The sequence below is a fragment of the Diadema setosum genome, chromosome 8 (genome assembly GCF_964275005.1).
Source record: "Diadema setosum chromosome 8, eeDiaSeto1, whole genome shotgun sequence".
Classification (NCBI taxonomy): domain Eukaryota; kingdom Metazoa; phylum Echinodermata; class Echinoidea; order Diadematoida; family Diadematidae; genus Diadema; species Diadema setosum.
Window position 1 is genome coordinate 13,347,223 of NC_092692.1, and position 25,767 is coordinate 13,372,989.

At 38.8% G+C, this 25,767-nt stretch overlaps 1 protein-coding gene across 1 annotated transcript in view; it reads left to right on the top strand.

Moving 5' to 3' along the window:
* Window positions 1-25,767, top strand: part of LOC140231476 (sodium/calcium exchanger Calx-like) — an 89,947-nt gene that overhangs the window by 61,914 nt on the left and 2,266 nt on the right. Inside the window, exons 4-9 of the mRNA XM_072311607.1 lie at window positions 14,134-14,366; window positions 16,371-16,552; window positions 19,630-19,859; window positions 21,588-21,926; window positions 23,823-24,001; window positions 25,011-25,346. Coding sequence (XP_072167708.1) covers window positions 14,134-14,366; window positions 16,371-16,552; window positions 19,630-19,859; window positions 21,588-21,926; window positions 23,823-24,001; window positions 25,011-25,346 — 1,499 coding nt within the window. The remainder of the gene's footprint in view (window positions 1-14,133; window positions 14,367-16,370; window positions 16,553-19,629; window positions 19,860-21,587; window positions 21,927-23,822; window positions 24,002-25,010; window positions 25,347-25,767) is intronic.

The following is a 25,767-nucleotide window of genomic DNA, read 5'->3' on the forward strand; positions in this document are numbered from 1 at the left end:
CGACACCGGCGAGAGTGTGTACGCTGCCATGGTGCCGTAAAGATAACCACTTATCGTGAAATAATTGAACGTACAATGGATATTGATTGCATTGTGTAGTAATGGACACCCTGCCGTACAGGTGCCAGCAGCTATAGTTTATCTCAAAACTGTGTATGGGTGAGTGTGTGTGTGTGTGTGTGTGTGTGTGTGTGTGTGTTGTGTGTCTTAGCAATGAAAAAAAAAAAGAAATCCATGAGGTTTCATTCCCATGTTTTATGTTTAATGACTATTATGTGCAGTTGCTGGTTGTACACAAATTAAGAACATCCCCTGCATGTGGCATATATAATGCATGTTTTTGAAGGTTATGACATTTTGCAGCAAAAGGAACAATCAGATCATCACTGTATGGTACATGGAAGAAAGAAAGAGAGACTTTCAGTTTGAAATTTTTAGCAAAATATGATGCCAAAATTACTCAGTGTCATTTTTGGTGTCCATGAAATTGCATCAAGCCAAGCTGCTGTTTACACTCATACTCCACATGCATTTAATTTCTAGTGTATTTTTTTTTTTTTGGTGGCACTTTTACATGTCAGTTTTGCCCTTGCAAGTGCATTAGCCATGATGAAAATTGCCTTGCAAATGTTCATAGCCAGTTGACAGACTGAATACTCTGCCGTCCGATTTTCTATTGAGATTTTAAAGCTGTTTTGCAAGTTTCATTGAAACATCGAATATTCCAAAAATCATGTTCATTGATGTTAAAAGTTCAGAAAAAATGGCAAATGGTAATATAAGTACTCGCTTATTGCACTAAATTAAAACCTTATGATTGAAGAATAAAGTAGTTGTGGCTTCTTATGCACTGTTGATGTTTTTGGTGGATTTTTTTTTTCTCCTCAGGGCACATAGCAGCTTTTCTGTCCCATCTGTTTGCCAGTTTCTAAAATACACTGATATTAAAATTAATATGCGGCTGAAAGTCAGTACATGCAAGCACAGGTAATTCCATTATATAGCTCCATGTTTCTAGCTCTGTACAAGCTACATACACTTAGACTGTAGATCTGTGTTTCATCATTTTAGGGGGTATGAATCTTAATCCTGAAGCACTATTATGGTGCCTTATTTGATTTTTAATTGCAGACAATATCTTATTGGACTGAAATTATTTCTATTCAGCTTTCCTGCGGCATTTTACTGTCTGCGCCTACCTGACGCTCGATGATTCACTTTATGGTTAGATATCACAGCAGTATTTGGAAATGGTACCATCCCTTTTGGAATAATTCAAAACATCTGAAATGGAGACTACAACTCTGTTGACCAGACCAGAAGTCTGTGTATTTTTACCGTGAACCAAACACTCTGGAAGTTTATTTGAATGAGGTTAGAATATTTGACTTGGAATGCACAGTTTTCACGAGGGAGGCTTGTCTACACTCAATTTTCACCAAGAGAAAATATGTATTTTGATATATTATTAGGCAAAGTGTCATTCAAACAGAGGCTTTTGACAAATATTTTCTGGATTATTGCAGAGGGACGTATTTGGCAGGAGCAAACAACAGCAACCTACCAACTCTCCTTTAAATGCATGTTAGGGAAGAGAAATGAAAAATGTTGACTTTTGTTGAATAATTCCATGTACAGAATCGTGCCTTTCCTGCAAAAATGCAGCCATTGTATGAACAGTCAGACTCCCCCCCCCCCACCCATTTACCTTTAAAGTGTGGAATTTACTGACAAAAATAAAAACAAAGAAAAAAGAAATAAGAAAAAAGAGAAAAACCACTACATAGCTGAGCGTATATACAGTGTATACATTGTAGATATCAAGACATTACTTATGGACAATGGAAATCTTGTCAGTGAAAATATTGCTAACTGCGAGATGTGTACCGGTAACCCTGTGTGTACCTGGAGTGTCCATTGACACAGAAAACCCTATAGCGTTTTTTTTTTTCACTGTCTCCAATGTCCCTGGCACTGAGGGGGTTAAGGTGCACATTCCATTATTCTGTAAACCACATGCACTCACTTAATGCACATTAAAAAAGATAACATGAAGGAAACATAATTATATCAAGCAGAGTGGCAACGAAATGACTTACATGGGCATGGTCTAAATGGGAACTGGTAATTGTTTTCTGTCGAATCTTTGATTTTATGAATATATTCATTTATCATATATACAGAAACTGTCAAAATGTAAAAACAAAAACTTGTTTCCCTGTCTGCACTTTGCTGATGTTTTTAGACAGCATTTTTTATGTGACTGGCGAGTACACCGACAGATGGCAAATAGAAATGCTCTCTCCCTTTCTTTTCCTTTCTTTTCATTCAGTCAATCAGTTAATCTATCTATTGTCTATCTGTCTGTCTGTCCATCTATCTTTCTCTGTCCGTCTTGAGTCAAGTCTGTTTATCTCCCAATCTAAACATATATCTCCATAAATATCTGGATTACATGTTGGAGGATGGTGCAGCTCTTTTCAAAACTACGTACTGGGTAGATGGAATTTACAAGTGGATCTCCCGAATTTGTACAAAGCCGCACATCGCTTCGATGGGAGCTCATTGTCGCCCCACGTGGATTTGAGGTTTGGCCAAGATCCAGCCATATATCATGGTTCTCCTGACTCCCAACCGCAAATGAGGGAAACATTTCATTCTCAGCCAAGTCTATACCAGCCTGCTGGATCTCAGTCACTGTCTGTCATGACATACACCCTCCTCATTAATGTCTCGCCAAAGTTTTCCCCATGTGTAGATGCTCATGGCTTTACAGACCGCAACATGGATTTAAAGAGAGAACAGTGGTGGATCCAGGGGATGGGCATGCACTCCTTCAATTTTGTGGGGTTTTTTTTCTAAATAAAAGAAATAGAAAGAAAAAAATAACATGGTGCACACCCGCTTTAATAAAAAACAAAAATGAAAGTATGCATGAAAATACAATGTAGCACAATGACTCCCTACTGTCCCTCGTCAGCCGATTGTAGTGGCACCAGAAAATTGCCTTTTTTTTTTCTTTTTTTTTGTTGTCAGCTGATGAAACCGGGACTGGCACAAGAAAATTCCTGTTTTGAAAAGGCCTTTTTTTTTTTTTTTTTTGCTTGTCAGCTGATTAAATCTGGAAATGGCGCCAAAAATGTAATCTGCTTTGTTCCCCCCCCCCCTTACAGAATTCCTGGATCTGCCCCTGGATCTGCCCCTTGAGAAGGGGGAGGGGGATACACTTTCTTGGCACCATATTAATTAATAAAGTAATTGCTGTACAATGTATTTTCTAGATGCTTTTGCACTATTTGACATGTGTGCGAGTACAGCTACTCATCAATATCAGTATGATGCCCAAATATAGTGTTTTATCTCTATCATAGATAGTGGATGGAGGGACAGGAGTTTGTAGATTTTCAGGTTCATAAAAATGTTTCCAGTGGATGAAGTAAATACTTTAATCTACATTGTATGTGTTATATAAATTGCTTTACAACCTGTTTTGGCGAGGAAATTACAATTACGTCACTTCTGAGGGTCACTCCGTGCGTGTGCAGTGTGTCAACAGAGGTTGTCGTTGAGTTGTCGTCATAACTTGTCAGAAATGCGTGCAGGTTGTTGCTGGTCAACTTGTCAGGAAATCCACTCATGGTTTTTAATTGTTGCCAACCAAGTCAATGCAGGACTGCCACATGGAGGACACTAGGCTAGTATTAAATCATTGATAATGAGCTCCAGACCCATCTCTCCTGAAATACTTGGGCCCGAATTCAGGAAGGTGGTACGATTGAAACCATGGTTTAAAACCATGGTCTGAGGGTCACTCTGCGCGTGTGCAGTCAACTCAGTGTGTCAACGGAGGTTGTCGTTGTCGTCCTAACTTGTCAGAAATGGATTGAAACCATGGTCTGATGGTCACTCCGTCACTCTCAAATACTTGGGCCCGAATTCAGGAAGGTGGTACGATTGAAACCATGGTTTAAAACCATGGTCTGAGGGTCACTCCGTGCGTACGTGCAGTGTGTCAACGGAGGTTGTCGTTGTCGTCCTAACTTGTCAGAAATGGATTGAAACCATGGTCTGAGGGTCACTCGGTGCGTGTGCAGTGTGTCAACGGAGGTTGTCGTTGTTGTACGATTGAAACCATGGTTTAAACCATGGACAAAGGCCGTAGTTTTGTATGAGGGGCCAAGTGTCGCATGTCCTGTTGCATTAAGAAATCAGTCAGACGTAATGTTTACATTTCGTAAAGAAATGAACATTTCGTCGACGAAATCAACGAAGTGACTGATTTTGTAACGAAATAGGCCATGCAACACCTAGCGCCCCATACAAAACTACGGTCTTTGTCCATGGTTTAAACCATGGTTTCATTTGTACCACCTTCATGAATTCGGGCCTGCTAGTCCAGTCTGTGCTGTCAATGACCGGTACCTGCATGATACCACTGGCAGTCTGAGATGTTGGTAGTGAAATGGTTAAGGGAGGTCATGCACCTGCTAGTGTTGTTCACTCAGTTACCGAGTGCATCCATTCAGCCAGGACAGGACAGGGCTGGTGACTCGCTGTGGCTTCAAGGCTCCAGATGAACCTGCAATTGAGTGGCCTGCTGCACATCCAGGGACTGTTGTTCACACCGTCAGTTGTTCCACGACAGTCGTTCCTCGCCAATGATGGAGGGACACACAAAGATGTGCTTGGCAACCGTATTGGTGTGCATCAGACTTTAGCCCTCATTGCTCATACACTTGTAGCCGGCCGGTGCCATACTTACTATTTCCTCCTTACATCTTTGTTTACTATTTTGACAGAGTTTCCCTATGACAAAATGATGTTCAAAGACAGGACATTCAGATTCGTCTAGTCTCTCTGATTTTTTCTTGTCAGTAAACTATTTCCTTCATGCTCTAGCAGAGGTATGTTCTATACACAGACCTCTCTGATTGGGGGATATCATTATTGTCACCTACTGATGTTCATGTAGCACGTTTTTATGCATTTCATGATGTTTTTATTTATTCATGCAATTCAATTTGAACAGTGCTTAAAATGTACATCATTTATTAGCTTAGAGGAATGCCATTCATGTAATTTGCAGGTTTCATGCAAGTACTATGTGTAATAATAATGCTTTCACATTAAACCTGCATTTAGACATACATTGTAGTATTTGAATATTTGCTTTTAGCATGAAGTAAGCCACATAATTAGCCAAAATCATAATAATTTAGTTTATTGTCTTCAAACTGTAATTGGCCAGTTTACTAGCATATGTAAAGATCTGTGAGTGTTTTCCTGAAGGTCTGGTAAAAAGCAAGGCAAAAAAACAAACAAACAAACAAACAACAATCTTTTTGATCAGTGTACATATTTGCATTACATGCTGTTTGATATATGAAATTCAGATTGCCTGTGGTATAATTCAGTGCTATCTCATGCAAGTCTTGGGCAAGTATTTTGATTCTCAGAAGAAGAAAAAAAACACAACCTTGTCATGAAGGTATAATACATAGAATCACACATTTATAAAGTAAATTGGTCAATTTATTGTCTAGACAATTATGGTTAATCATTTTTTATGGATAATTCTTTTTGTTTTTTGCATTTAGACTGTCACATAATTTTCTTTTACATGTATTTGATAGCCAATCTTGTATATCTATCATCATATTGTTCATTGACTAACAAGTCTTGAATGTAATTTTGTTCTCTCTTTCTTTTCTTTGCCCATGTATTACGATATGCATGGATTCTACCATTTCATCCAACCGATTATCTAATATTCTGCCCCCCTCAGATGGCAAATCGGGTAAATAGAAGGCACTGCACGAATTAGCTTTGCCTCGTACCTCAAACACGCATCACCCTTTAACCCTTCCAGCTATTAATTGTAACCAGCATCATCTGAAACTAATGCATTCTGTGCATATTTCATGAGTAAAGTAATATCACTTACAAATAGCATGCATTATTTCAGGCATGCAATATAGAAAAAAAAAATGTCTGTCATCAAACATGCATTTCCCAGTGTATTGACATCATTTCTCAATGATTTCAACTAAGGGTAGGCACATTCATATCTATATATATATATATATATATATATATATATATATACAAATATATATATATATATATATATATATATATATTTCCCATGTTCAAGGAATATGTGTAGACGCATCAGATCCAAATCATTTTTTTTTTTACGTGTCAATTGTTGCAGTGAAAAAAAAAATCAATAACTTCATTCACATATGGGCCATATAACACAGAAATTACCAGTCAAAGGAATGTCACAGCCGTCGATTGTAAATGATTCATTTATTTTGATTGGTCACTTTGAGTTAGCACTTGAATAAATAGTCGATCATATACTCTAAGGATACTACTTACCCTTTGAAATCTAGACATCATCTCTTCACCCGTTGAGGACAGACCGATTTTGCTACAACACACATTTCTCATAGACACGTGCCCGAATGTACTCGGGACTTGTCCTCAACGGGTTAATAGACAATGTCTTACTCCTTGTACGATCTTGGGTATGATACAGTAGATGGCGAAGGCATCACCCTTCTTCAAGATCAAAGTTTTGGGTTCATCATATTCACATTGTCTAATATGAAGCACATGCTTCCATGAACGAATAGTGCTATTTGTTACCTCACATGCAATAACCGCAAACTTTTTCCACCTAACCCCTGCGTTGATAGTGCATACACCCCGCAGAAAGTGCGCTGCACCAACTTGAAATTGAACCTGAGCCTGAGTGCTCCCATATCAGTCCCCCCCTCCCTGCCCCCACTCCGCATATTTTGTTTTGAGCATAAGTAGTGTCTGCCCATCAAACTACTTGCTTCCCTGTTTTGAGAGTAGTAGCCCCACCCAATGTTTGATTCATCAGAAAGATTTTACCAATAGGAAAAAAAGCTGCATTTACAAGCTTCCTTTAAAGCATCCTATAAAGGAAGTATTAACAGGAATGAAACACTTAAACACGTAAACAAAATCTGATGCATGAGGGATATCCTAAAATGCACATTGTATTCACCTGACCTGTTACATGGTCTTGTACAATGCACTGATATTGCTATTAACCACCGTGCAGATTAAATAGACTTATCATGAGCCAAGAGAAAATGTTATGCCGCAGAAAAGTGGTATCGGAAATCTGTCATGTGTGAAACTAGTTCGATACTGATTTCAGTCGGTGCGTAAACAAGCCGTTCCTCTCTGGGATCTGGCAGAATTGATTGAAATTTATCGAAGAAGATAGCTTATGCTGACGACTTATTATGATAGAAACCACTATAGCATGATGACACAAATTGACCTGCACGGTATCTTGAATTGATGAGATTCATCGAAGATGTAGCAATCAAATTTTTGGCATAAAGTAAATTTTCTGTGAAAAAATGAACTTGTTACTCCATGTTTATTAAATGTCACCCCCCCCCCCCCATCATTATAGAAAAACAGCCATACCATGTCTGTAGGCCTCCCTATTGAAATGTTATTTCGATATCATGTTACAGAAAAAATGTGATACAGGATTTGATGCAGTTTCAAAGTTTAGTGACTAATTTAAGATACCATTAATATCAACAGACAGAGTGAACTATATATATGACAACTAGCCCCAAAGTTGCAATGGGCCACAAATGTAAAACATTTTGACAGACTTGTTGATATTGGTGACTCAATATTCTGGTATAACAATTAACAAAGGTCAGACTGTGCTTTAAAAAGGTTTTGCCAATTAAGATAGCTCCCCCACATTATATTTTCCGCCTCCTCCATCCTCCTCCTCCGCTGCTGCCTTAATTTGAGATTAACTCTCCGAGGTATGCCCTTCCCTCGCATAAATTGATTCACGCTTGCTGTAAAGCTGTTAGAGGTCACCGCCCTTCTTCCGACCTTATGCCAATAGTTTTCCCTCCCCGTGGAAACGACTGCATTTTGAGCTTCCCCCAGGATGCTGTGGATGTTTGTGGGCGTGGCAGTTTTGATGATGGAGCCTTTACTGGCAGATGTTTCCGTGTTAAGGTTGTGGTGATGTTTGCAAACATTAAAGGGGGAAGTCATTTTAGAGAGAGTTAGAGAGAGTTGTTCATCCACATCATGAGAGCAGATGTTTGGCAAAATTTTGTGCAAAGTTGATCTGGTATGAAGTTTGAAAAGTATGTCCATATTAACGTCATCACAATTGTGTTTGAAAGAATTTGTGACATTGGAAATAGAATTCTAATTAAAATTGAATTGAATTCAATTTGACTGAAATTGAAGAAGTTGATAAAACTTTGATTGCCAGTTTAACATTAGTCACAGCACCCCGTGTGGTCCTTGAAAACTGACTATCATGGTCATCACAGGACTATATCTATGTCAGTTCTTTTTTAAATTGTACACACTGAAAGATCCCCCCCCAAAAAAAAAAAAAAAAAAAATGTAATTTCTATAGAATCTGTAAGAGGAAGTTGGTTCCACCTTTATAGAGGACATGCCAAAATATGCAATTTCCCCGGGACTTAAAAATTCTTCTGTAATGTCTGGCCACTGAACCAAGCAGTGGGAATCAACGTCAGTCTATCATGGCTTTGAATTTGGATTTTAAAACTGCATTAAAAAAAAAAAAAAAAACAGTTGAGAGTTTTCCATAAAATGCCTGAGGGAAAAAGAAAGATTTATTATGTTTAACATGCCTCCATCATACCATAAATTGAATTCATCTTACCATATACCGCTCATTCTAAACAGTGGTTATATTGTTATGTGAATATGTGAGTGTCAAAAACCAATTAATCTTCATGCAGCTCATTTGCCAATGTAACCTATTCATATGCAAGTGCAATTCATCTTTAACTGCTTCGCCATTGGGAATCGAGGTAGTTCATTCCATCTCCGTTTGAGGGCCCTTTACCGTGTGATTTTATTCATAATCTTACTCTTTTCTCGTTTGTTTGAGAAAGGAAGTTTGAAGAAAAGTATGGACACCAACAGAGGAGCTCAGTGAGAGTTATGAAAGCTACCTACATTGTATGTACAATATTTGTAGCATGGTCATTTTACGTTTCATTGCTCCATTGATTCATCAGCAGCCGAAGACATCAGCTTTCATATCTTGTAAACAAATCAAGATTCAAAACTGAGATTCCTGAGAACAATCTTTTACATTTGTGTGTGTTGTTGGATCCTGGAAGACACTGTGAAAAGTTTTTGAAGGAGGACAACAGTCAGCCCTGTTGCTAAATCACATTCAATTCAAACAGATTAAGATGCCATTTATGTTGGTCATGGTTACTGGAACATTTGATACACCTTCATTGTTTGTGCTTTGTGTCAAAGTTCAGTCATGTTTTTGATGGCCTGAATGTTGTCTTTGACTCTAGAGTGAGTTATTGACAAATTGAAGTACCTTCCACTCAAGATGAATTAGTTTTAGCAAAAACAAAACCCAGATTCGTTAAAACATCCATCATAGTTTTATAGTTAAATGTGCAGTGTTCATCTCAAACTCCTAGCAGATATATACTTGAAAATTTGAAAAATCTCTGAAATTTAGGCATTTTTTTTTCTGAACTATTCAGAAAACCGTCAATTCCCTTTCATTCATAAAATGAAATAGGTCTTACTTTACCACAATGTTTTATCAGATTTCCTAGTCCTGAATTTTGCTGTGTTCACCTGGATGAGGACAGTCACTTTTGAAAACTTTTTTACAAATTATGACTGGCTTATGATACAATTTGGATCAAAATGACCTGCATCCAAATATAATAGGTTTGCCAACACTGGATTATGGCTATTCCTCCCCCATCACATATTTTATCTGTTTTCCTCAAACTTTGCCCCTATTTTATTTTTATTATTTTTTTTTTATTATTATTTTTTTTTTTTTGGGGGGGGGGGAAGAGAATATTGAAGATTTAAGCTTGGGATTATTATTTTGAATGGATCTAATAAAACCAATTTGATGCCAATCTCCACATATCTTGTTTGGAGGTCCATTTTCATTTATAGGGAAAAAAATATTTACAGATACTGATTTGAAACTGCAAGAGACCATTGATGACATTTTACAACTGTTTTATGGCATTTTGTATAATTGTGATATTTCAATCAGCTGTCTTTGGTGTCATCTTTCACACATTCTACTTCACTTTCAAATGTCACTTAAATCACAGATGCACCCGCTCTAGGTTTGTATTCAGACTATGTTACTTAATGTTGAACTGGCTGACTATTTTCAGTGTCTTTTCTTTTCTCTGTTTAATTTCTGTTTGTTCATATGTGTGTGAATGTTTGTATGTATAGCTATTCTTTCTCAAAGTTCATTTTTAGAAACCTAACACATCTCTGTGAATTTTATGTGCAAAGCTTCGGTGGCTTCGCAAATCAACAAAATGTCAGTTGCTGTGGAAATACAGGAAAGGGAAAGAAAAAAGAGATTGTAGAGTCAATTTGCTCGTTGTGAAACCATAGGTGGTGTTTTGCACACGGTTGTTTGTGCATGGAGGCCCCTCATCTTAAAGGGATCGTATAGTTTTGGTCGAGACCTAATTTCAGGTTTCTAACATTTTTGGTGAGAGAATGAGAAACCTCTCATGAAGTTTGAAAGAGTATGTAATTCTATGAAGAATTCAAAGTTTATTTGATGAAAATTAGTTTTGAAATGGCTGAGATATCCAAACAAGAGCGATTGTAATAAAGTGTGGGACCCACACTTTATTACGATTGCTTTGTTTTACTTTGTTTTTGGATGTTTTAGTCATTCCAAACCCGATCTTCATCAAATAAACATTGAATCGCTCTTAAAATAATATATGTTCTGTACTATATCATAAGTGTTTTCTTGGTATCTCACAAAAATTTAGAAGCCCAATTCTCATCTCCACCAATACTGTACCATCCCTTTAATGCATGTCGCGTGCAACCCCTGTCTGCAATTATGAAGTAAAATATCATGGTTCAAACAGTGTACCTCTCCCCTGTCGCAATCTATTTGTTTCAAGTTTTAAGTTTGATTCTTTCTGTACATAAAAATTCCTCGGTGCAATCTGCCTCAATGTATTTGATGTATCAGTGTTCTTAAAGACCAGCCTAAGAGTCAAGTTAGACATGTGTGCATGAGTCATATAAATCCCCCTCCCCGTTTTTGCTCAGATTGCTTACAAAAGTAATTTTGAAGGTAGAGGGGAAATGACAGGAAATTTTGCCTGAGAATTTTTGTCCAATAAATCTTACTTAGCCTCTCTATTTCTTGGTGAGGCAATGGTGAGGAAACTCAAATACTGTTCAGGTCAACTGAATTTCATGCAGAATGCATATAATGAAGAAACATTTATTTGCCCAAAGGACCATGAATTTTTTTTCTTTTTTTTTTCTGAAAGACAAATCTTGAGAAAAAATGAAATAAATTATTACTTTTTTTTTATTATGATAAGTCTGATATAAGGTAGTGTAAATATGTAGCATCAATGGTGATACAATCTTCCTCTCTGAGATAAAAACCCCCAAATGGTTGCCATATAACTTAGTTTGGTCATATGCAAGTATCCATTCAAAATATTTCTGCACATGGTAAACATTTTTATGAGAATTCGTATCACAGGCATAATTGTTTGCACAAAATTAGTCTGTTAGCTTTCACTAACATTTGGGGGTTTTTTCTGCACAACATTTGGCGGTTAAAAAGAAAAATTGTATGTACTGCACATAGCAAACAATAGCTCTTTTTCTTTGGTTAATTTGTTCATTTTCTTTTTTTCTTTGTAATGAAAACATATGTTTGATGTTTGGTCTTCTCATCTGATGAAAAAGCATTTTCTCTTCTCACTGGACTCATACTAGATGGTAGATTTACCCGCATGAGGGCCTTGCAGAAGGCATATAGAGTTCCTGCATGATATATTTAGTTGTAATTTGCATGTCTGTTTTGTATCTCAGTCAGTAAATATCTTACCTAGTGAATAAGTCATGCAAAGTTTAGATTCAGTATGTAGCAGAATTGGATATAATCACAAAGTTCTATTCAAGCAATGTAGGCAAAAATCCCAAACTAACAACCACTTAAAAAGAAAAAAAAAATATACACCAAACATTTCCATAGGATTGATTTATGCAGCAGGCATTCTTTTGACTTGCAAGCCAAAAAATGTTAGCGTGTGTGTGCCATATGGTATCAATAAGACTCGAGATTGAATTTGAATTTGGAATTAATCCTGCTCCAAACTCAAGTCGCAATAGAAGTGTGGAAAAGCGTAATTTACTTCTGTCAGCAAACAACGACTGGGTGACATCCAGGAGGCAGACTTGTATTGACGTATTTCATCACGTGTATGTGCACGTCACTTTCCCGTCCGTAAAATCAATTTCACAAATGTATTAAATGCTGCAGTGCTTTCCTCTATACAATACGTCTGCAGTATGTCATCAAACAGAATTTCAAACTCATTATGCGTACCGTGATGCACTCAAGGTTGTTCTTGTTTGAATGTGCAATATCATGTTATTTCCAAGTTGTAAATTCATCAGTTTGCTGAGCTAATACTGTGTGAGTGTATGTATACATGTCTGTCTGTCTGTCTGTCTGTTTCACAGATAGCTTTTCTCTCTTACTTTCAATGCCTTTCAACTGTGTGTGTGTGTGTGTCAGGTGACAAGAACATGACAACTGTTTATCATTGAGTTGCAAGGCCGCAATAACTTTTACTCGTAAATAATTTTTTTTTCATTCACTGGCAAGTTGCCATCTTTCATGACCATGTTACACATTTTATCTTTTGTGTTTCCGTAAAGCTTTTCAAAGTGGATGATTACGTATAGATTATTTGCAGTGTCTATTCCATCTTTATCAGCTCAGTCAATATACTTTATGTATTGCTTAATGTTCTCATTTTGTTGTGTGTCTTGTCCAGTTAGTTGCGCCATTGATGTACAATGGTCTGATCTATTTCAGGAATTAGTGAAGAAATGAAATGAGACAGAAAAGTTTCGCAAGAATGTACAATCAAGTTAAGATTGATGCATTCAGCTTTATAAGGTGACACCATAAAAAAAAGACAACAAGATTATATTGAAGTCAATAATGCTTAAATACCATGATGTAAAATGGTATGTTTGATATTACCAATATCTTACCACCCTTCTCTTCTTAATAAAAGAAAATCAGAGTAAAAACTAAAGGCACGATGAAACTTTCCCAGGGGGGTGCTGTAAAATATTTTCTGCATCCCTAATTTGGCCATTTGTTCAACAGAAGTTACCGGCAGCCAGAATTAAAAAAACTCATTTGCCCACGTGAGACAAAATTTGCATCGTGATGTATTTTACATGATGTGTTACTGTCACCAGCTTTCACTGCAAAGCTGATAATTTGCAATTGCCCCCACCCTTCCTTGGGATGTTCTCCCCATCTCGCGATAAATCTTTCCATAGATCATCACACTTAAATATTCTCATATCTCCAGATTTTACAGTTGCTTTAATAGTCATTGGGCAAGTTGTCATTGAATTATACCTGCCCAAGTGCTGTTAAACTTGAATTGCTATGGGCAAGTGCATAAACATGTATATACAACACCCTTCCCAACATACTTGACCATTTTTGCTTGTTCCCAGTTGCCTCCTTATGTCAATTAAGTCTATAATTATGCTGTCACGGAACAAGCAAATGTCTGGCTGGCCTCATCTTAGTTAACATGTTAATCGCAAGGCAAGTGTCGAGCAAAACAATGACTCTTGCTGTCAAAGTGTTGCGAGACTAGCTGCCGCGGCAAACTTCATTAAGAACTCAATGGCGTTCGTCTGTTGAAAGTGATCAAGTAATTCCCTGTAGACACAGTGAGGATATCGTGCCATTTGAGTGTTTAAAGGGGCATTGCAAACAATTTTGGATTAAAGAACCTTCAGAATATCGAACCTTGAGAATATCAAACCTTTGGATGTTTGGATGAACTAACCTTTGGAATAACAAACCGTATTTCATTTTCAGATGAATAAACCTTTGGATGAATGAACCTTCGGAATAAAGAACCTTCAGAATAACAAACTTTAGAATAACAAACCGATACCAGTATTTGATTTTCCGATTAATGAGCCTTCAGAATGACAAACTGTCACCCTTCTCTCCGCCCTGTACAGCTCCTGGGATGAACTATCTGACGGCGGGCAACGTGGACAAGGAGGCGGTCGGAGAATTCATGAAGGAGGTTGGGAAGCACCCAGACCTGGATGAGAACACCATCGCCAAGCTCCTGGCCCTCGAGGCGCAACAGCATGAGCACCACTCCCGCGGATGGTACCGCATCAACGCCTCCCGCGCCATTGCCGGTCGCCAGAGGGTGTCGCCCCACGTCGACCCCAACGTTCTTGAGGTACGCCCTTCTGTAGATCCCATGCGTGGCTGTCACAGTCCTAGTTGCGTTGTGCTGAAAGATAGCATGCCCTAGGTATCATTAGCAGAGGTTGCAGGGGGGCTCCAGTTCCCCTCCGTGTACTGCATTCTTTACAAACTTTATCATTCTGTGCTCTCATGTCATCATTCTACATTACTCCATATAACTTATGTATTTTGCAAGGTTATCGTATTTGCAAATTTTGTGAGTCACATGCTATTTCCAAATACTTAGTAACAACACACAAAAATATTAACTCTTATCCCAGACTGAACACGAGGCTTGCATACATTTCTCGTTCAAATAACTGTACCCCATGATCGTAGATTTAACCTCTCCTGAAATTGTTGGGAAGTCCCAATTTGCAAAAAATTAGACTCCCTAAATGGTGTATACAGTACCATAATTATATAACTTAAACAGATACAGCAAGAGTACTTAGAAGCTGATATGAAAGGGGGGGGGGGGGTTGGGAGAGAGAGAGAGAAGATAAATAAAAAGAACTTTCTAGACCTCAAGAACTTTCCTTTATAATTTTATGTCTTTTTTGCATTTTTTTCTATATTCTTTCTTTTGTAAACATGTACAATGTATGATGACTTAAAAATGTAGGACTGTTTTAATGAACTATTATCAAACAGTGTAGTCAGGAGAAAAACATAATGAAAACACAACTATAAAGCATGCATTGTCAGGCTGGAGAGAAGCACAGCCCTGCATGTTTATCAGAGTAGAAAGACAGCGATTGTCCATGAAACATCATCACGTCTTGTCAAACATGAAAACAGAAACGATAACATTGCTCTATTGGCGAGGCAGCGCTTGAGTAAAATATTCATGACGTGACACCTTCCACGGCATAGGGAAGAATCAGCCGCATCACTCTCTGCGCTCACATCATACCAACCATCTCTTACGAGCCACAGATTGCTGGTGTGGATGGCCACATGAACTCTAGACAGCCTGCTCGTCAAAATCTAATCATGACTTTAGAAGCACTTGATTGCCATTTTACAGAAATGAAAACAAGCAAAAATTTCATACTCTTGCCGTGTAATACACTGGGAAGACTTTCTCAGTAATTGAACTTCTGTATTTTTTGGAACAGTGTGCAAAAAATCTAGTTTAAAAATTTCATGAGGTGTCAGGGAGTGCTAGAATTGAGATGGGGTGCAGCTGGTAGCTGAATTATGAAACGAATGCAGCAGCAGATCACAATTTGAGTGGAATTAAAGTGACAAAACAGCTGTACAGAGGCAGCAGAATAACAACTTGATGGGACTGAAATGTCCACTGACAGTGTGATCCCTTATCAGATTCTGGTAGTGGATCATTATGAACTATTATTTGTTTCATATTAATGCTCATTAGGTTATCTATTGTGCACATTTTACAATGTGATTTGTGTTTGACACAGGGCTCCCCTGTCAATTGAATCTTTGTGACTCTGAATGGGACTACCCTGCTTTTCTTAAGAGAGGACTGCAGAAATGTGAATAAGATCATCATTTATTATTTTTTTCAGGCTTCTATAGGGAATTTGAGATGTAGTTTCTCCATTGAAAACAATGCAGCCACTACAATAACTAGGTCAACCATGTTAAGTGGATTCAAAGTAAGTGTCGCCAAGCATTCTTAAAACACTGGAAACCATGTTTGTGTGCTGTGTTTAACCCTATGACACCCACAGGTAAAACTTGTGCAGAAAATCATTGGTTCTTTGAGACAGTGGTGCTTAAAAGGAGTTAAACTGGTCCCAAACTGTCTATTACGGTTACCTGTCCATAGCAGTCGCCATCCTTGGTATATCATTGGACTGATAACAAGTGAAGGTTCGACAGAACAGTTGTAGGTTTTTTTTTTCTTCTCTGCTGCTGGAAAACTGCATCTGCTTTCTATTTCTGTTGAACAAAAACAACAACAACAACAACAACAAAAACCCACAAAAGTTGAGTTGGTCTTGTCTTTTCAAAATGTCCGCAGCTGTACCACAAGATCAAGAACAAGGAGGTTACAACCTACAACCCCGCTTCGGACCTGTCGAATGGCGGCACCCGCTCGGTCGTAGAATTTGCGGCAGCGTCCGTCGCCGTGTTTGAAAACGAGAAGAAGGTGAACATCGTTGTCAAGCGTTACGGCCTCATGAGCACTCAGCACATGGTCAAGTACGTATGCAATGCTTCTATTCTAATCTTGATACTCCAGTATGTGATATGACCGAAGTATATCTGCATTGATCTTATGGACATTGTATGTTTTGAGGAATAACAAGACAAAAGAGACACTGGCTAAAAGTTCTCTTTTAATAGTGGATGTAAATAAATAAATCTGCAATAATGATTACTTATGCACAACAACAATGAAACAAAAGTTCTGGCATTGCTCTTACTTAATACAACTGCAAAATTAAATATTTACGCACAATTGTTAGCTATTCATTCCCATCTTGATGGAGTGTTTAGCCAGCACAGTTCTTATTGCTCTTTCTTTTTCTTATTTTCAATTTGTGGCGAGTGTTCAATTTTCCAAACATAGTGGCTTTCGCAGAACATCTCGCCAGTGATGTATTTCTGTGAAACCTCATCAATCTAACGCAGTGTGTAATTTGTCAGATTGGCACTCATGGAGATGTTTGTGTAATGGCCAGATGAATACATTATGACATACGCAGCGCAGTGTCATTTTAGAATGGTAGAGGCATGAGCAGCTAGACTCAATGTCTGCACATTTATCATAGGGAATAGATAAGCAAACGAGCTCAGACAGACGGCGAAAATGCCAGGCACATTTTGTGCGAAAGACACCATGTGTGACACTTTCAAGGCTATTTGCAGAACTTTTTTTTTTCTTTTCATTAGAGGCACTCACCATAGCATATTTGCCACGAGATTTGGAAATTTTACATTTCTGTTAAATGCGAAATGATAATGATAATAATCAGACAAATTTGTATAGGGCAGCTATTGTATAAATATACTCTACTGCACTGTGGTGTAACAGAGCTCCTAACATTGTTACTGATTAAACACACAAAAAATAAGTAACAAATTAATCAAAGGCTTCTGAAAAAAGGTATTAAGTTTTCAACAAAGATTTTAAGACAGGAAGTGATGGGGCCTTCCTCATTTTCTCAGGCAATTTATTGATATTGATATTGAAATAAGAAGGATAATGAATTGGGTTTTTTTTTTGCGTGTGTGTAATATAGAATAAACTTTCATTACAATTCTGTTTGATTCATTAATGTGTGTCATCTTCATTTCATAAAAAATGGCATGATACTCCAAATATCTCTTGGGAGGGAGAGGGGGGATGGATAGGGTAACTGCTGATGTTTTCTCTTCCCCCTTCCCCCTCCCCCCCCCCCCCCACCACTCACTGTCCCAACCAGGGGCTAATGCAATACCAGAGGGGTTGTAACATGCGGTATGGTAATGATGGCAATATAATCCTACAACGGAGAGAGGATGGGATACAGTAACTGCCCACACTGTCTCCCCCTTTCCCATCAATGGTCCCCCTCCCCCCCCCCCACCCCACCATACCCTCCAAACCAGGGGGACAGGGGTCAATGCATTGCCAGAGTAATTTTCACATAATACGTGAAAATTACTCTGGTAATGGTGATGATGGCAATATAATCCCACAATGAAGATAGGATGGGGTAACTGCTGTACAGTCTCTCCCCCGCCCCTCCCCCCAGTGGAGGAAGAAGAGTCTGAGCATCACGATCAGCTCCCCCCCCCACCCCCATCCCCTCCCAACCAGAGGGGGTTGTCAAATACACTATGGTAATAATGGCAGTATAATCCAACAAAAATGAAGAAGAAGACCCCCTCCCCCCCCAAACAAAAAAAAAAATGGACCTTGCAAAGGAAGTGATATCCACGGGGATACTCGAGAGCTCTGAAGCTTTGTAGATCTCATCAATGTTCATCACATGATCAATCAAGTGTAGCAGAGCCTTACTCTGTAGGTTTGCACTCTCACAAAGTCAGTGTGATTGATGAAAAGATGATTTTTTAAATTTTTTTTTTAGCTATCTTTACTCTCTCTGCTGAACAGTGAATGATGTTGAGAGAATAGGAGCGTTAAGGCCATTGTATTAATAAGGGAGTTCTATTTGCATTATGATGCCACAGTCTGAAACAAGATCACATCTTTTGTTATGATGGGAACGTGAGTGAGTGAGTGATGATTTTGTTTTTGTTTTGTTTTTGTTTGTTTTTTTATGATTGTGATAGCAGGAGAGCTGTTGAGAGTGTGATGCTACAGTCTGTAGCCGTGTTACAAGCTTCAACAAACCTTATCAAGCATATTGAGACTAACTTGCAATAGATCTCTCTTGTCCAATTTGATATTCACATGTTACGTGCCCATGACTTTTGCCAGTGTATTTCAAATTTAAGACTCTTCGACTTTCATGATGATTGCGCATCATAGCTTTTTTTGTGTGTACGTGTTGAGTGCGGTGCTTGATATCTCCCGTACATTTGTGATGTTGCGCTGTGGCAAATAATTAAATGAATTAAGAGCCACTACGAGTTGCTTAATACAGTGTGCTGTTTTCTGTTATCATCATGCTTTATAGTCAAGGACGTGGAATGAGCCGCGACGCTCTCTCGCTCATTGCTCGACGCCACGGCATTGCCATTAATTCTGTTATGCGTGGTCAACCGCACACACAAAGAAGTAATGGGATAATGCACTATAGTGCGTGGCAGTAATGCAGCCAGATAGACAGGGCTTGGCCTGTATGTGTGATAAAAGCATTTGCCATTCCAATCAAATATGATGTGCTGATGGCATTATGAATTTCCTTGAGGTTGGTGAAAAGTAAAAAATGCTCCCGTGATCAAAAATTGTGTGTCTGTGTCAGAAAATGGCAGAAGAATCATTCATACACGGTGTTATGCAGTTGCTGCTATACATGCACAATACAATCACGGGACCTACCCTGATGGAGCCAGTATTGTAACTCCATACATGGTTGATGTGTACAAATGTCCTATGCTTTCTTTGTAGACTATAGACTGGCTTATAATGTATTTGAATAGTGTGTGAGAATTGCCAGAATACACACAAACATACACACACACACTACACACACAGATGCAAAGAATAGACCCATTATCGTTGTTGCAGGTAGTGGGTTAGTACAATGTCCAAAGCAAGTGATCATTGGGGACATAATATTATCGGCGGGACCATAATTCTTCCACCTCATTACCCCTCTCTCTAGGTTCGAGACATTTGATGGCACCGCCGAGGCGGGACAGGACTACATCGCCAAGAAGGGCCAGCTGATCTTCGAGCCCGGCGAAACGACGAAGAACATCGAGATCGAGATCATCGACGACTACGAGTGGGAGCCGGACGAAACGTTCTTCGTCAAGCTCCAGGTCGACACCAAGGGAAACGCGATCATCGGCAAGAAGAGCATCATCGAGGTCACCATTATCAACGATGACGGTAAGGGCGCCATGATTCAATGCTGACAAAGATTGTAGATTAGACTTGTGCCTGCTGATCAAATTTCTATGGAAACATGATATATAGGCAAGAAAGGCAAGCATATAATGCATGTCATCTTGTCCTAGGTTTGACAAAATTAAAGATGCACATTAATTCAATATTCAATTAATTTCATGTGGTCTGGGGAGAGGACCTGCCTGAAAGTGCATTGAACTCTGACCAGCTTATTTGCATATATTGAAATGAAGCCCCTGAGCATTTATTTGACAATTAATATTAAAAGTAGCCAAACAACCCAACTGAATGCAATATCGCAGTGCTGTAAAACAGTTAAAACAGCCTAAACCTTTAAGATAGCTCCATTTTTTTTCTTGGTGTTAAAAGGATCGTACAGTTTGGGTTGAGACATAATTTCAGGTTTCTAACATTTTTTGGTGAGATAATGAGAAACCTGTTATGAAATATGAAAGAGTATGTAATTCTATGAGGAATTCAACGTTTATTCGATGAAAATTGGTTTTGAAATGGCTGAGATATCCAAAAAAGAGCGATTCTAATAAAGTGTGGGACCCACACTTTATTACAATTGCTTTGTTTTACTTTGTTTTGGGGTGTTTCATTCATTCCAAACCCGATTTTCATCAAATAAACTTTGAATTCCTCTTGAAGTGGTATGCTCTGTACTATATCATAAGTGTTTTCTTGGTATCTCGCAAAAAGTTAAAAGCCCAATTCTCATCACTACCAATACTGTACTATCCCTTTAAGTCCTGCAGAAAAGTAGAAGTGACTCTAAATAAGTATTGTAAGAGACTAAACTAAACAAGATATCCAAGGTGCTATCCATTACTCAGTGGATACTCATATCAAGCATATTAACCTGTTGAGGACGAGCTGATTTTGCTACAACATGCATTTCCCATAGACACTTGACTGAGTATACTTGGGATTCCTCCTCAGTGGGTTAACTATGTGCCCAGGCATTTTGATGTAACTTGCTGTATTTTTTTTTTTTTTTTAATGGTTATCAGGATTTTGGCTTCTGATAATTCCTCCAAACTTGACCCATTTGTAAGCTGGCCTGCCCACTCAGGCTTAGCAATCTGCCTCAGGTTCAACAAGGAGGTCATGGTGACACAATAGGGTTTCAGGTGATTAGGTAATCCCCATTCATTGACAGTTAAAGGGATCGTATAGTTTTTGTTGAGACCTAATTTCAGGTTTCTAACATTTTTGGTGAGATAATGAGAAACCTCTTATGAAATATGAAAGAACATGTAATTCAATGAGGAATTCAATGTTTATTTGATGAAAATTGGTTTTGAAATGGCTGAGATATCCAAAACAGAGCAATTCTAATAAGTGTGGGACCCACACTTTTATTACGATCACTTTGTTTTACTTTGTTTTGGGATGTTTCAGTCATGCCAAACCCGATTTTCATCAAATATACTTTGAATTCCTGTTAGAATGGTACGCTCTGTACTACTTCATTAGTGTTTTCTTGGTATCTCGCAAAAAAGTTAAAAGCCCAATTCTCATCTCCACCAATACTGTACCATCCCTTTAATAGTTGCTGTGCACATCTGTGCCTGACTGAACAAGGAAGCATACCAAGACAGGCAATGTTGGTCTTTGAATAAAGCACACTTATTGTTAAGAGTTTTAAAGCCTCCCATGCCTCTCAAATATCTGTTTGTCTACATCCCTCAACTTTTGTCTCAGAACCCGGCACCCTGGAATTCACCAAGACCAGCTACATCGTCAAGGAGAGCATCGGCTCCGCCGTGCTGCCGGTCATCCGCAACCAGGGCAGCGATGGCAAGATTGAGGTCAAGTGGAAGACCAAGGACATCGAGGCTGTCAATGGTCAGGACTACACCGGCGGTGAGGGCACCCTGGTCTTCGAGCACGGCGAGCGGGAGAAGTTCATCGAGATCCCCATCATCGACGACCAGGAGTACGAGAAGGACGAGAGCTTCGAGGTGGAGCTGAGCGAGCCCACCGGCGGCGCGCAGCTGGGGCGCCTCAAGAAGACGGTGGTGACGATTATCAACGACGACGGTGAGCACTTTATCAAACTGATGTGGCCTATCGTTGACGAATGAAATTCTTTACCTCAGACCACAGTAGATTTACTGTAAACTGTTTCTGTAAAAAGAAATGTGGAACAAGCCCTCATTTTTTTTTTTTTTTTAAAAGAAAAATTGCCTGTCTCGGAATTGAAATTTCCAGTGTGTGCTGTCCACTTTGCAACCCTCAGAAAAAAAAAGAGGCCCCCACACTTTAATTGATGTTAATGATAAAGAGACCACTAAATCTGACGTCAGTCATTTCTGTCTTATGGAGCAGTTGCTTTTTTAAAAAATTGAAATTAAGCCTATGTCCAGTTGATGAAGCTTGCGTGTACATTTCTATCTTACAAGCAGTGCCATTCATCTACATGTATAAAGCAGTATTCAGGCAATAAATACTCTTTAGAACTAGTTTTTCAGACTAGTTTTTATTACTATTTTTTTTAAAACAGGTTTTTCAGGCAAATGAATTATGATGACTTTATTTGACGTCCATATTCCAGACGAATTTTGCCTAATTTAGTTGAAGGCATCATTTGTGTATTACTGAGATATAGAGCTTGTTTTTGCTTTACAGAGCAGAATGATTGAACCAGTAAAAACAGTCGAGTGCCGTTATACATTTTGGTTATTTTGTGATGCCTTATTACCTTTAATGTTTGCCATTAATTAATTTCCACCTGAAATGACTACTCAATGTTTAGTTAATAATTGCATGTACCCTCATTTGTCAGCCAACTTCAGTGGTAGAATGAGCTGTGGCTCCGTGTTTGCAGTGTTAAGAAGTTATAGCCATTAGAAGCCCAGTAGTTAAAATCCCTGATCATGTGTAATGGATAGAGAGGCATTTGGCCTGTAAAGAGACTGTCGTTTCACACCAAACAAAAGGGTCATTCCTTGACAAAAAATCTGTGAGTTCAGTTTTTTGTTCAATGAATACAACCCCCCCCCCCAAAAAAAAAAGAAGAAAAGAAGTAAGAATACAGATCACCCACTTAACATGGTAAAAGTGTCATCAAAGTTGGATGTGAAATGGGAGACTTATTGAATGTTAGATTTTTACTTGTTTTCACCAAGTAGTGGTTTTGTGTTTTTTGGTGTGTTTTTTTTTTTGGACCAAATATGCCAATCATGTCACTTATCAACTTTCTAGGTTCTTGCCACGTATGACAAATATTTGATACAAAGTATGCAGGGTTTTTGTGGCAGATTTCATGTCCAAAACAGCAAGAAATTCAGTGAATACTTCTTTGTAGGTTAGTTTGAATCTTGTTATACTATGACATCATCAATTCATTTAATTTTCATATGTAGATCTTGCCTCGAATATCACTGTTTGATGCCAGCATGCCAAGCTCTGAACCACCCTATCTTTCCATTTGTTAAAGACGATTTGGATTAAAAAAAAAAAAACCTAAATTATTTACCCTTTTATTTTTTATTTATTCTATATATAAAAACCAAGTTGAATGTGGTATGGAATAGTGCTTGAATGCCACGGGAAAGAAAATACAGAAGTAGATAAATGTTACACATGGCTTCAGTGTAGCTGTAGCACTTTTACCTGAAAATTGAAAGAGAAATAGTGCATCTTGATGGTGGTGTTGTTGGTGTTTTTGTTGTTGTTATTTTGTTCCCATAAACTATAGTGAACTGCTACTGATAGGTCATACTCCCATGTGTTGCTACTGTCTCTATTTGGGGATGAAACATTTCTGCTGGTCCAGGCTCTTGTATCATGTTACCTAATACATTCAGACTTCCACTGATCTGTAATGGGTAAAAGGTAGTCTTATTCAAGACTCTCATGTTTTATTGCTTTTCAAATGCTAGTCTTGATTTCAAACTCCCATCTGTAATGCTGCTGCTTGTCCATTCCTTCCAGATTACACTAGTATGCTGGACAGAGTTGTGAAGATCACCCACGTCAACCTCGATCGCCTCAGGATCGGCAACGCGACCTTCGCCGACCAGTTCCGCGATGCCATGAACGTGAACGGTGGGGATGTGGAAAATGCCACCGGATTTAACTACGTTATGCACTTCCTAACATTTGGTTTCAAGGTACAAATAGAAATTTCACAGAAGTTTATTGCATCGTAATACATTCTACACTTTTGAACCAATCTGAAATCATGTCCACCATGTTGAAAGATTCTGTCTTCATCCAGGGCACGTGTACGACTAACCTCTACAAAAAATAAGTACCCACCATAATCCACTGTGAATGTCATTGCATATATCTTGTTTCCATTCCACTGTTTGGGCAGTAAGAATCAGAAGGGTAGATTAGTTTTTTCATTTGTACATGAGTGAACAGATTTTGTGGGTTACTTGATCTTGAAGTGAATTCACTCTGTTGGAGGCAGCAAAAAAACAAAAACAAAAACTGAGGAGTACTCCATGCTCTTAGTTTAGCTCACAGCTGCAGTCTTCTGTTAGTAGTAAGATGTTTGGAGTAGATATGACTGGCAAAACTATTTGTCTGTCTCTCTGAAGTTGACACTGCATGAGCCATCGTAGCACCATGTCGAGTGTCCGTAGTATCCCAGTGCTTTAGTTTGACTGGAGTGTCGGCATGAGCCAATCATGGTCACTTGCAGAAATCCACTGAACTCCACTAGTGAGTTTTAAAAGCAGCTGTCTAAACAATAGCCCCAAATGTCACAATTTCCATCAGAACATAATATACATGTATTTGACAGGTTCCATCTTCCTACATGAACACAGACCCTCAAGAAGAAAGTGCAACAAAAGTACACCACCTAATTGTCTCCATTAGACAAAGGTGGCATGATTCTGTTGAATGTTTTGCAATGTTTGTTGCACCTGTTAAGTGAATTGAAAACATTAGTTTGTACTGCATGCTTTTGGATAATTCATGATTTCCTGTTTCTGATATTCTAAAACTTATTTGATGATCTCCTGTCTTGAACAGTCTAATATGTTGTCACTGAATTTCTGTGACTATTTGGAGTAAATTGAAGTGACACCTATCTACTACAAGCTGTGAATGAAGTTGTATCATGTTCTGACAGTCGCTTTTGCTTTCACCGCCCTACCGTGACGCTAGGTCATCTTCGCCTGCGTGCCTCCACCAAACTTCCTGAACTCGGGCGGATGGATCACGTTCGTCGTCGCCCTGGGATTCATCGCCGTTCTGACGGCGCTGATCGGCGACCTGGCCAGCATCTTCGGTTGTCTGATCTCGCTGAAGGACAGTGTGACTGCCATCACCTTTGTGGCCCTGGGCACCAGTTTGCCCGACACCTTCGCCAGCAAGACGGCGGCCAACAACGAGAACTCGGCCGACAACGCCGTCGGCAACGTGACGGGCAGCAACTCCGTGAACGTGTTCCTGGGCTTGGGTCTTCCGTGGCTCATCGCTGCCATCTACTGGGCAGCGCAGGTTAGTGACAGATTTTTGATTTCGTATGTTTCCTTTGCCCTCCTGCTTTGAAAAATGTGAGAGGCTGAGGTTAGATATGATGTAGTAGAAATATGGGGGAGGGGAAGGGAGAAGAGGATTAACATTATTATGAAAAGTTTATGTCTTAAAGTGTCAGTGGGTATTTGTGGCGATCATTCATTTGATTGGTCAGCAGGTTTTTCAGTAGAAGTTAATCAGTAACAAACTAGTCAATCATCTAGTCAGTCAGACGTGGATGTGAATTTTTAGTCCGATTAGTCTCTATAAAAGCTGGTCTGATACTGTCATAGAATTCACTGATATTTTTTCCCGAAACCTGGGACCAAGTTGTTTAGTTGAGCTATTCAGATGAAGTATGTGTGTTTAAGACCTTTGCACGCATTCCTTCTTGGATGTGGCA